At 34.1% G+C, this 12,456-nt stretch overlaps 5 protein-coding genes across 5 annotated transcripts; 2 read left to right on the plus strand and 3 right to left on the minus strand.

Moving 5' to 3' along the window:
• Window positions 1-1,525: 1,525 nt before the first annotated feature.
• Window positions 1,526-2,869, plus strand: LOC119680511 (translation initiation factor eIF-2B subunit alpha-like). Its single transcript, XM_038093351.1, has 5 exons — window positions 1,526-1,636; window positions 1,709-1,810; window positions 1,864-2,230; window positions 2,300-2,570; window positions 2,634-2,869. Exons 1-5 carry the CDS (start codon window positions 1,603-1,605, stop codon window positions 2,778-2,780), a joined length of 921 nt encoding a protein of 306 aa, XP_037949279.1. The 5' UTR covers window positions 1,526-1,602; the 3' UTR covers window positions 2,781-2,869.
• A 74-nt stretch (window positions 2,870-2,943) lies between these two features.
• Window positions 2,944-3,744, minus strand: LOC119680513. The gene is made up of 3 exons (XM_038093353.1): window positions 3,579-3,744; window positions 3,439-3,518; window positions 2,944-3,191 (listed from the first exon to the last, which is right to left on the minus strand). Exons 1-3 carry the CDS (start codon window positions 3,723-3,725, stop codon window positions 3,158-3,160), a joined length of 261 nt encoding a protein of 86 aa, XP_037949281.1. The 5' UTR covers window positions 3,726-3,744; the 3' UTR covers window positions 2,944-3,157.
• On the minus strand, window positions 3,742-4,444 carry LOC119680512. The gene is made up of 2 exons (XM_038093352.1): window positions 4,115-4,444; window positions 3,742-4,053 (listed from the first exon to the last, which is right to left on the minus strand). The coding sequence occupies exons 1-2, from the start codon at window positions 4,341-4,343 to the stop codon at window positions 3,764-3,766; spliced, it is 519 nt and encodes a 172-aa protein (XP_037949280.1). The 5' UTR covers window positions 4,344-4,444; the 3' UTR covers window positions 3,742-3,763.
• Window positions 4,445-5,462: 1,018 nt separating this feature from the next.
• LOC119681429 (exosome complex component RRP46-like) lies at window positions 5,463-6,516 on the plus strand. The gene is made up of 3 exons (XM_038094616.1): window positions 5,463-5,707; window positions 5,774-6,009; window positions 6,062-6,516. The coding sequence occupies exons 1-3, from the start codon at window positions 5,587-5,589 to the stop codon at window positions 6,473-6,475; spliced, it is 771 nt and encodes a 256-aa protein (XP_037950544.1). The 5' UTR covers window positions 5,463-5,586; the 3' UTR covers window positions 6,476-6,516.
• A 190-nt stretch (window positions 6,517-6,706) lies between these two features.
• LOC119685270 (CDK5RAP1-like protein) lies at window positions 6,707-8,572 on the minus strand. The gene is made up of 2 exons (XM_038099510.1): window positions 8,029-8,572; window positions 6,707-7,961 (listed from the first exon to the last, which is right to left on the minus strand). The coding sequence occupies exons 1-2, from the start codon at window positions 8,489-8,491 to the stop codon at window positions 6,712-6,714; spliced, it is 1,713 nt and encodes a 570-aa protein (XP_037955438.1). The 5' UTR covers window positions 8,492-8,572; the 3' UTR covers window positions 6,707-6,711.
• Window positions 8,573-12,456: the final 3,884 nt, after the last annotated feature.

Below are 12,456 nucleotides of genomic sequence, written 5' to 3' on the forward strand. Positions count from 1 at the left end.
TAGGCCTTTTCGGTGGCTCGCAAGTACGGCAAAAAATGCATGTTGGCCTATGTTGGCCACGCGAGTCATTGACATCACTGTTGCAATCTGTCAAATGTTTTGTTTTGACAAACAGCAAATCTTGTATATGTGCATATAAATCAAATATATTTTTATAAAAATATTATAAAATTAAAATGAACACGGAATTAAAAGGAATGGTAAGAATATTGGAAATTTAAAAATAAAACACTAAGATAAGTAAATTTTTGTAGGTACTGTCGATGTAGGGAGAAGAAAGCAACGTATTGCAGCGGCCGAGGAATGCAAGTTATTTCATGGATTTTTTAAATGTTATAAATGTTCGTGTCAAGTAGCACTCTAGGAAACACTTCGTTTCCTTTGTGGTCCATAGTTTGCGTATATTTCTATAAAAAAAATTTTTAGAAAAACTTCAAAAATTATGTTTGTTTTATTAATTTTACGTATGTAAACTACAAATTAAATGAAATAAAATAAATGTTATTTGGTAATAACTAACATAATAAAAAATTCAATGTGCTTAATACTTACGATTTCTCCATTCTTATTATTTCTTCGTTACTTTTCACGATTTTTCAAATTTTTGAATTCTGTTTGAATTTTTATTTCCTCAATTTTTGACATTTGATTGCACTATTCGTTGGAATTTTCAATGAAGGTTCACAATAGTTCGCTTATTGCGTTGGTAACATTTTTTTTTTTACTGGCCGATGTGGTTGGCCAGCATAACTATGCTGGCCGAGGTAGAGAAAATAGTGTTGTTGTTTTGCGTACATTGCGGCCAGTATAGGCCTGCATAGGCCAACAACTTGCTGTTTTTTGCCGTACTTGCGAGCCACCGAATACGCCTTCTGTGTAAGGGGTTTTTGTCACAAGGATTTTAAACTGGAGCACAGTAAAGACGCGATTGTTAATTACACTTAGCAGTACCCGTTATACTCTGGTTAAAACAATAAGCGTAACCACAACAACAACAACAACACTGCTCGTTTATTTAGTCCAACCTTTTTGAAACCGCTTAACTAATAACTCAAATTGTATGGTTGCCAAGACTAAAAACTCGTCTATTGTGAACGATTTTTGGAAGTACATATGAAATTTTCAGTTCATTGTCAACGAATGATTTGTTAATTTTTTGTATTTCGTGTTATCATTGTTTGTAACAAATACATTATTTTTTTTATTTATTATTTTACTGTTAAAAGGAATGAAAATTCATATTTTAATTATAATGTAAAAAGATAAATGTTCTTACCAATAATTATAAAGAATTATTATTCATTTTTGAAATTTTACACGTTTTGCATATGTAAGCCTAACAAATTTTCCGTTTTGTCCAGAGTTGCCATCTAAAGTAGTACTTATTTTATTTGTTCTTTTGCGACATGCTTACAAAAGAAAAGGCCTAAAAACAATAAATAAACAAACTTTAAGAAATACATGCAGTTATATTTTAATGTTTGATATAATATGGCAACACTGTTTTTCCACTTCATAAACATTGAACACAGCTGACTTTTCCTACATTTTTGGTTAAGAAATAGATGTGTTGTTAGGTTGATTTGATTATCGCAGTTTAAGATGCCGCAGGATTCAAATAAAGTTGTGGACTTCGGTAATATTATTTAATTGAATTTATTCAGAAATTTTAAAAAATATTTTGAAATAAAATCTGATGAAATTTTAGATGTCGTTAAGTACTTCCTAAAATTGCTGGAAGAGGATAAGGATCTGTCATCTGGTATAGCAGCTATTAAAACGTTGCTAATGATACTTGAGAAAAAACAATGTATGTTGAATATATAATACATATTAATTTTATAATAATTGTAAATATAATAGTTGGCACTATACATATTCTACACACTACCATGCGAGAGGCTGTGGCAGCCATGCGTAATACAGATTTGTCCATTGCGGCTGTAGTGTCTGGCGGTGAGCTGTTCTGCCGTTTCATTACATTAAGTTTGGACGATAAACATATGGAGGAATGTCGGCAAATTATGTTACATCGTGGAAAAATATTCTTAGCAAAATTGTTAAATTCGCGTAATGTTATTGCACAACAAGCGCAACAGTTCATTACGGATGGTTGTCGTGTGCTGACGCACTCGCGTTCACGTGTTGTGCTTAAAACACTGATCAGTGCTGCAAAAGCCAACAAGGAATTCCATGTTTATGTGACACAAGGTGGACCTGATAATCCAGGGTAATATTCAATATTTCTAAAAACTATAACTATTTTGAAATATCATAATTTATGCATTTTTTAAAATAGTGAGCAAATGGTCGCTGATTTAGAAAACGCAGGTATTGATTCAACACTCATTTTGGACTCAGCAATTGGTTACGTTATGGAATCTGTTGATTTTGTAATGGTAGGCGCTGAAGCGGTTGTTGAGAGTGGTGGTATTATAAATCGTATAGGCTCGTTTACTATGGGTCTGTGTGCGCGCGAAATGAAAAGACCTTTCTATGTACTCGCGGAAAGTTTCAAGTTTACACGTTTATATCCTCTTAATCAAAGAGATTTACCTAACGAATATAAGGTATGCTTCGATGTGTTACTGACTCTTTATTATCAATTCAATTCTTATTACTTTTGCTTTCAGTATTCACGTAAGGACTTAAGCGATGTTTCGAAAATTCATCCACAGGTGGACTATACACCACCCGCGTATATAACATTACTGTTTACTGATTTAGGCATACTAACACCTTCTGCTGTGAGCGATGAATTGATAAAACTGTATATGTAGAGACAATGATTCCCTTCTTATATGAAATTTGACCATAAAATTTATAAAAGTGAAAGTAAATTTTTGTTGATTTTCAATTTAATTAATTATATCATTTATTGTTTTAATATCAACGGTTTACATTTCTTGTTAGTACTTCTTTCTGTGCGATAATAACACTAATATGGGAGCTAAATATTTTATATATTTAAATTCACACGTAATTATTAATATATACTATATTTTATATATTCAATTTCAAATATATGTTTATATTAATTATACTGTGTTTAACTTGTACGTAACTCAATTGAATTGACAATAATAAATTTCGTTTACGAAATACGAAATCCTTTTCTCTGTGACTCCGAACCAACTAATATAATTAATTTAAAGCATCAATGCGAAGTTGTATTTGCATCGAGACTATTTCTGTTTGTGAAAAGTAAATAAAGTGCATTTAGTTTTGCTTATAATAAAGTGATAATAAAAAAAAAAATATAAATTCTTGAAAAATAAAACATATTCGTTAAATAAGTACTTCCTTTTTGGAAAGGAAATCATACCATACATTATATGTGTTGTTTTTTTAATTTCAGAAACTGACAAAAAATATATAAATATTAAAAAAAGCGATAACATTAAACAACAAAAACTTCTCTAAAATAATCAAACGTACAAATTAGCAATGTCCTCTTCATCAGAACTGTAGCCATCTTGTACGTCCAAATCTTCTTCCTCGCTCTCCTCGACTTCAGCCTGTACCAAAAGTAATATATTTGAAACACATAAATGAATAATTTTTATAAGTATACGTACAATTTGCCCCGTTTGTACATTGATTTCTATTTGCAAACGTATGTCAAGCACAAGAAAAGCTGAAGTAATCAGTACTGGTATCGTCAAGCGGCTCTTATAAGCCAAATCCGTTAAAAATAAAAATAATTTCCCAAATTGTGTGTCCATACTGAATCCTCTATAAATATTTTAGTGGTATGTTGTTTTTAACGACTTGCTCGTCCGTCCGTTTCCTTGCTTTCGTCTTCCAATTGATCGTATTTAACAATATTTACTGTTTCGCCAATCGTAATCGGCTGCACAGGCTGTATATGTCGGCAAATCTCTTGCACTGTAGACTCAGCACCACTCACTGGTGTATCCAATTCTAATATGTCATAGTTCTGTGTACTTGCGGGAAAATCGTCTGTCAGCAGAGTCCTTAAGCAATCTTCTCGCTTTTCTGCTAACGCCTTCACAAGTTTTGAATCTTTTTTAATTTTTTCAAGTTTACGTTCTGTCAATTAAATATTTTTTTTTTTAATTTAGATGAAAAAAATTATGGCTACTCTATTTACCTAAACCACGTAAGTAACTATCGGAATCCGGTAGCGGCTGATGATTCTTAGACTTAGTACCGTTAGAATTGTTGTTTGTGTTGTTAGCGGAAGCAGAAGATATAGTTGTAAAATTATCTTCGAATTCCAAAGATGCTGTCGTTGCTTCTGTTTCCGGAGCTTCGTTGCTCAGCTCGTTGTCTTGTTCGTTATTTTTAAGCTTATTATCGCTCAGCCAAGGATCTGACATTTTCTTACTTCACCAAACAATAGTTATTTTATTTCTATTTGGAACTTAATAGGTACGTCATATTTTTACTTCCAGTATTTACTTATTTACTTTAAAAAGTATTAAAAAATACTTTTGTTGCAAAAGTAGTGCTGCCAACTTGTAAAACTTTTAGCTTAAGCAATGGCCCAGCACACAACAAAAGCACGACAAGCTTTACAGTAAAAAAAAACAACGATGTGTAACGTGACGTCATGGATCTTTTATTCATAAATTTCGTTTGACATTTTGAAATGTATGTTAATGCTATGGGGGGTGTGTATTAACGATATGATCATGGTACCGGTAAAGCATGATAAGATACTCATACTACACGTTTAATATATATATCTTGCCGCATTTGTATATCCGACATTTCTTTGGACTTCTTATATCGTCCAGTCAATTGTTCTAAATCAGGTATCGATGCGGAACGATATAATATCATAAACATCAGCAGTTTTCACCGCAACTGCTTGTGTTATTCTATATATTGAAAATGTTATAAGCAGGAATTATGGAATACAGTTCATCATCATTCTTTTCTACCATTCTTGGTAATATATACTTAGGCCGTGCGCGAGTTAAAGTAAACTGAAATTTCCTAGAAATTTTTTGCACTGCATTTATGTAAATATTTTTTTATTGCACTTATTTATTATTTTTGGTTAAAAGTTTCAAATTCACAAAATTTTTAACAAGGTAACACTTAACTTCTTTAATTTTTATCTAATTTACCCTATTCGAAATTCTCGTACATACCAACATTCGCTGCCATGTCGACATAATTTACTATTTGCCTCAATTTACCAACAATTTACTCGAACTCACACATGGGCTTATTTGTATTTATACACAATGTAGTTTGCTTGCATTATATGCATTTGTGTTAGATTTGCTCTTTACGGAAACATGACATTTGACAGATTGCAACAGTGATGGAAATGTCTGAAAGATACTTTAATAAGGGATTTGTTATTTTTTCCGCACATTCCCATCGGCTTTATGCTCATCATGTTGACTAAAAGTAATAATTAATTTAAAATTATTTGTTTTAATAAATTAAAATTATTATTTATTGCGTAATATTGGCAACCCTACATTTAATAGCTGTTTGACATTTCTGCTAACGTCAAACCGGCAGCATGCAAACCGCACATTTCAACGTCCGTCTTTCTAAACTGCAATAATAAACAAACTATAACGAGAAAAATAAGTCTATAAAATGGATTCCTTAATATCAGATACAAATGGTTTAACTATTACAAAAGATTTAAAATTGCGGCCTATGAAATGTGAAGCATACACACTCTCGAATAGTGATAGTTCTGTTACATATTCACAAGGTAAATTAAATCTCTAAGATATTAAAAGAAATGTAAACAAATATTTATTTTTATTTAAATGTGAAGGTATGACATGTGTTGTGGCGGCATGTTCTGGTCCTATGGAGTGCAAACTTCAACATATGAATGGTGAAAATGCTTACGTTGAATGCATTTATCGACCCAAAGCTGGTGTGGCTACAATTCACCATAAATTGTTTGAAGGGATAATAAAAGATACAGTGATCGCAACGTTTTATACCAACAAATTGTGTCGCGCAAAGTTCTCAGTACAAGTGCAAGAAGTGGAAGATAGAAGTGGTGTAAGTGATTTATTTAATTAAATTGCTTTCGCTAACTTGTTTTGGATTTCAGTTATTCGCTTGTGCGCTCAATGCGGTTTCCTTGGCAATGCTTATGAATGGTGCGTCTATGAGATATGTATTTACGGCAGTACATTGCATTTTGGATGCAAAACAGCGTCTAATACTGGACCCTGATTTAACAGAGTCAAAAAATAAACTTGCCACTTTTACATTTGCGTTTGAAAATGTGCAAAGAAAAATTGTCACGGTTTATGCCAATGGCAGCTACACTCGTGCACAATTTAATGATGCTGAGCTGCTCTGTCGAGCAGCCAGCTTTGAGGTTTTAGACTATTTTCGTGCCTTTATAACACCTTTGTACAATGTAATACGCAAGAACGTGGGAGTCGTGGCGCTGGATTATAGATCAAGTGAAGAAGATGACGCAAAAGCAGAAAATGTTAGTAAAAATGAGAAGGATTGAAAAGTTAATTTTAATAAGTATTTTTAATTAGAATAAAAAAAAAATTGTGTAAGAAAGACTAATGTTTTCATCATAGTCTGTGTAATAGGAAAAGGTTCAACAAACGCCTGCAATCTACTCGACGACCAAGAAGTGCCGTACAGCACTCCCAAAAGGGACTATGCAAACTGATATTTTTGGAGTACAATAATAACAAAAATTAAATGGAAAATTTCAATTCTTATAGGATATATTCTTTATTTATTGTAAAAATCTGATATTGTGCTAATGTAAAGTGGCGTACCCTTTAGCACTTGCGAATTGGACTCGGTTATTTTGGCTACAATAAAATCTCCGGCAGCGATTTCCTTTGTCTCTGCACTATTTTTCGATGTAGGCAAGGCTGTTGCAGGCACAATAACTTTAATGTTAGCTTCATTGCGACCAAACCAACTTTCACTTGAGCGTTTGCTTTTTCCTTCTAAGAGTATAAGTTCATCTCTTCCCTCATACTCTTTCTGCAAGGCTGTTGCAGTGTGTCTAAACGCCTTGACCATGCGTTGCAAACGTTCAATTTTGGCAGCTTCAGGTACATCATCCACATATTTTCGATGTGCGGTTGTACGCTCACGCATGCTGTATGCAAATAGAAAAGCCACATTATAACGTACCTCTTCGATAAGTGTTATAGTATCGTCGAACTCTTCTTCAGTTTCTCCACAAAAACCACAAATGAAATCACTAGAGAGACCAACATTAGGTACGTAGCTTCTAATGGTATCAACCAGGCGTAGATAGGCATCACGTGTATAGCCACGTCGCATACGCGCGAGCACCGCATCATTGCCAGATTGTGCTGGCAAGTGCAAACTTTTGCAAACATTCGGATAATCACGTATAACACGCAATACATCTTCGCTGAAGTCCTTTGGGTGTGGTGATGTGAAACGTATACGTATCTCAGGCACAGCTTCTGCCACAGTACAGAGCAGCGTAGCGAATGGCACGCCACCGATTTTTGGCTTATAAATTGTACTAAAACCTGGTGCTATGTTACTAGTAACTTTATCGTTAGAATTGCTAACAGTTATGTCTCTATAACTATTGACGTTCTGTCCTAGGAGTGTAACCTCTTTAACACCTTTATCACGCAGCGCCAACACTTCATTGACGATTGATGTCACGGGACGTGAGCGTTCGCGACCACGCGTAAAAGGTACTATGCAGTATGTGCACAAATTATCACAACCGCGCATTATTGAAACAAAAGCTGTAGGAGATTCCACATTCAATCGCACTGGCATCACATCAGCATATGTTTCGTCCAATGATAGCAGCACGTTAATGGTCGCTTGTTCATAATGTCTGGAAACAGCCAATAATCTTGGTAAGTCTTTGTAACTATCGGGACCGGCAATCACATCCACACACTGTTCACGTTCCAATAGGCGCTCTTTTAGCCTTTCCGCCATACAACCCAGCAGCGTTATCTGTAAAGGTCGACGTGCTTTAGAAAAATTTCAGTTTTTTAATTCAAATCTCTTGGGCACAGCAAAAGTGTATATAAAACTCACCTGGACGTTTTGACTTCATTGCGTTTAAATGCTTCAAGCGATTCCAAATTTTTTGCTCCGCACCTTCTCGTATGGCACACGTCACCAGCATGATTACATCCGCCTCCTGTACATCACTGGTTCTGTTATATCCGTTCTCTTGCAGCACTGCCCAAACCACTTCCGTGTCATTTGTGTTCATCTGACAGCCATAAACCTCGAAGAACACTCGGCGTCCCTGCCCAGCGTAAGTATCGGGATTTATATAAGGCACAATTGTAGTTGGGTCTGGTATTGCATTTACACGTGGTACGTGTTTAACATTAATGAAGTCCTGTAGGCCAGGACCGGTTGTGACTCTTTCCAAAAATGTTTCTCGTTGTGTATTTGAGACTTTGGTGGATTTTGCTGCAGTGCTTAAAATACGTTTGTGATTACTTCTAGCGGATAAAGTACGCCAGGTCCTGCTTAAACATAGTTTCATGTTGAAGTCCTTCACTTCAAGACAGATTTTTTTTATTAATTTTATTATAAAACTCAAGCAATTTTAGTTCACCGCATTCAAATTGCATAAACACACTAGGAAAACAGCTGTGCTAGTCGCAGTGCAATGACAGTATGTGTAAATAATGAAAAGTTATAACAGTTATAACAGAAGAGAGAATTGAAGGAAATTTTTTATATAAATACGTGATATTTGATATAAAAACCGTTGATTTTAAATTTTGAATAATAACATATATTAAGTATTTAACTGACAAAACAGTGTGGTTAAGAATGATGGAATTCTTTTATTTTGCAATTACCAAATATATAAATCGAATAGCTTAGATTGAAAAAGCAATTGTATAAATGGATAAAATAAACAGAACACTCTTCTTGTGTAATCTCGTATGTATTTATGAAGGTGCAGAATAGATCAAGCTGGTCGTAATGTATAAAGGCCTGAACCTAACCTATAAACTATTATCATTACCATGTATCTATGATTCTAATATGAATTAAAATTATGTTGTGTACTTATGACGTTTTCGATTGGTAAATTTGGATTCAATCTAGATTTGCTCTCGATCTGTCAAATTTATTGCCCAACCGAAAGTTTTTAGAGTACATGTAAGATTTTTGCAGTTTGTGTTAGTAGGCCTTTATAACTACGCCGTAGCTGGTCCCAAGAACGGTTGAAAAAAAAGAGAATGGAACTTGACCAGCTAACCAGAATTGCTTTTTGAACATCATAGCGTCTCAGGAAATAGGTGAGGACAAACAACAATTCTATAGCTTACTAAGAAAGCGAGTTACAATAGTCTTTGAACCCATCAGGTATTTATCTCATCTCTATATCTATATCTCTTCGTATATCTGCTCAAAAGCAGAATGTAGTTCTAATAGCACTTGATAAGTGTTCCTCAGATACACTACTATAATATAGTACAAATTAACTTGGCAGGACACTCATCATCTGCCATCTTTAGTTTGTTCAAAAGATTTGGCGAAAAGTTGTCTATAGAAGAGTAATGTGCGTTTAACAGTGGCGCTCGAGACTATTAGAAGAAAGATACAGAATGTGGTGCAACAGAGGAAGAATGATGGTCAAAAACGTCGTGATGAGAGTTATACATTTATGTCAGTTGGACCATTCGAGTTGTAGAACGGGGCAGGAGAGGAAGGGCGATGATCAGAAACTTTTTGATGAATGTTGTACATTTTTGAGAATTGTGAAGACCAATTTTTAAGGCTGCAAATTTATTTATACAATTGGTTGCAGTAGCTGCTTTGCTTTAAGTCCTAAAAGAAAAAAGAGTGCCAAACATCTGACACATAAATTGTATTAGTGTAGGATTGCAATGACCAATCCATATTGATATTCAAAAAACTGAAAAGAGTGGAGTCGTTCTAATAGGAACGCGGATCGGAAACCTCGTTGTGGAAGTTATACATTTTTTTTCAATTCTTAAAAACCACTTTAATCCAAAAGTCGTGGATTAGTGGATTACCTACCTAGGAAACATCGTTGCATTTTTTGCTCATGGTTTTATTTTATTGACTTCTACTTAGTCATTGACATTACTATCAAAGTTAAAGTATTGAGCTTTAGAGCGAAGTACATTAATCTTTTGAATATTTGGATTAAAATATCCTCTTCTCGGAGGTGAATTCAAACTTAATGAGGCAGCAGATTTTAGTAACTTAGTGCAGTTGTGAGTTTCTTAACTAGTTTGTTTGAATGTTCCAGTTGATGTCTTGGTAACAAACACAAATACGTTAAGGACATTGCATTGTTCAAATCCTGTACCACATTTAGTTGCCATGTTTATGTTGTACACGTTAGTGACACTACTTGTGCCATTGGCTTGTGTTGTGTCACATTGTGTTGTGTTGTGTTGACCATGTTAATACTTCTTATGTGTAAATATTGTTGTTGGTGTTGTTGTCATTTGTTTAGGTTGTTAACTACTCCAGCTCCAGTTCCAGCTCGAGTACAAGTTCGTTTGTGTTGACTTTGTGCACTTCAAGTGTGTGTCGGGCATTCGGATGGCATTGCGGCAATATTGTAATTATGATAATGCTCAGGTGGTGACAATTTTGTGACACCAACGATCTGGTCAAATAAATCTTTGTACTCGCACCAATAACAACAACTCCACTGCGAAATAACATTGTCCATGTAATCCTGCTCCATGCGTGGCTTGTAGAACAATGCAAGCTGTAGCAGTTACAAGTGGTAATGTATCGTAGCATCCTAAACATCTTAGGCATAATAAAATAGTTTATATTTAATTTATATTATTCAGTTTATTAAATGACACTCATTTATTACATAATTTTGGTGTTTTCCAAAATCCCTACTTAAAAGCTTTGTGGCTTCAATTACTGCTAGTTCAGTGGTAGGGGCAGAAGTAATATTTGATAATTTCAATGTGGCAACATTGTAGTAGGCATAGAAGTATTACCATTAAGCAAGCGAATGATAAGTATAAGGATAAGTAAGTAGGAAGTAGGGGAAGTATAAGAAATTCTAAGTATAAGGAATTCATTTTAGTGCTCCGTCGAATTTCAAAAAATGATTTTTCAGTTGGTAAATTTAAGTTAGCTTTAGTTAGTTAATACATATCTATCAATAAATCATATAAGTAGTGGTGGTACGTTTGGTTTAAAGTAGTCTCGAACTAATGGTTTAGAACAGTCCCGAATTATCCTTTAAGAAAAACCTCGAATCATTGCTTCAGAGTAATCATTTATCATCGAATCATCGTAACCTCAAACTAATTGTTCAGAGTTTTCCGAACTAATGGCGTGAAACATCTGAGAAGCAATGGTTTATAGTAGCTAAGAAATCAGTGGTTTAGAGTAGTTTTAAACCAATAGTTAAAATTAGCGTCGAACAAATGTTTTAATGTAGCTTCAAAAAAATTTTTTAAAATAGCCACTAAAGTATCATTTAGAGTTGCATCGAATCAATAGTTCAGAAAAGCCTCGAGACATTGTTCCAAAGTCTTAAGTTAATGGTCTAAAGACCTTCCGAACCACTGCTAAAGAAAAGCCGCCAGGTTTAAAGTAACTTCAATCTAGTGGCTTACAGTTACTGGAAGTAATAGTTGAAACTTATCTTAGAAACAGAGGTTTACAATAGTCTTGAACCAGTGATTCAGAGTAGTTTTAAAACAATAGTTAAAAGTAGCGTCGAATCAATGTTTTACAGTAGCTTCAAATCAATTTTTCAAAATAACTACCAAAGAATCGTTTAGTAGCTTCAAACCAATGATACAAACTAGTCAAATTTCAAATTAGATTCGAAACAATAGTACAGATAAGTCTACCACCAATAGTTCAAAGCATCCTCGAGTCAATGCTTTACAGTAGCCTCGGCGCAACAGATGGTTCGGAGTAGCTTTGAGTCAAAAATTCTGAGCATACTCGAAGTGTTTTTGAAGAACTAAATCGATTTGCTTTAGAAATTTATATGTCGCCAACCCCAATTTAAATAAGGGTCTATTACACAATAGGTGTGGCTGTGTATCTTGGTTGGTATATTTGGTGAATTCGAAAGATTTTGAATAAGATTAATATAACTACACTAACTTCAGAATTCTCATTACATTTAAAACTCATTTCGATAATTGTGCAGTTTAGATTGATTAATAAGTTATTTTACTATATTGAAACCATTACCAAGTACATTAAGGTTCAGTCCAATTAGGTTCGATGGTCATCCTAATGGAAGAATGGAAGGAGGGATATATAGACTTCATTTCTGTCGTACTTTAAAGAAAATAAGGGGTTTTACAATAAAAGTGTTGTAGTTTGCCAGGTTTTACGAGCGGCCATAAAAGAGGTGCACTCGGGGGAAGAAGCAAAGGGGCCAGCTATTACCAGCTTTATTAAATCACAATTTACAATTTACTTAATACTTCAAACATTCTATATATATAGTCATTTCTTTCATAAACT

This window comes from Teleopsis dalmanni, chromosome 2 (genome assembly GCF_002237135.1).
Source record: "Teleopsis dalmanni isolate 2A chromosome 2, ASM223713v2, whole genome shotgun sequence".
Classification (NCBI taxonomy): Eukaryota; Metazoa; Arthropoda; class Insecta; order Diptera; family Diopsidae; genus Teleopsis; species Teleopsis dalmanni.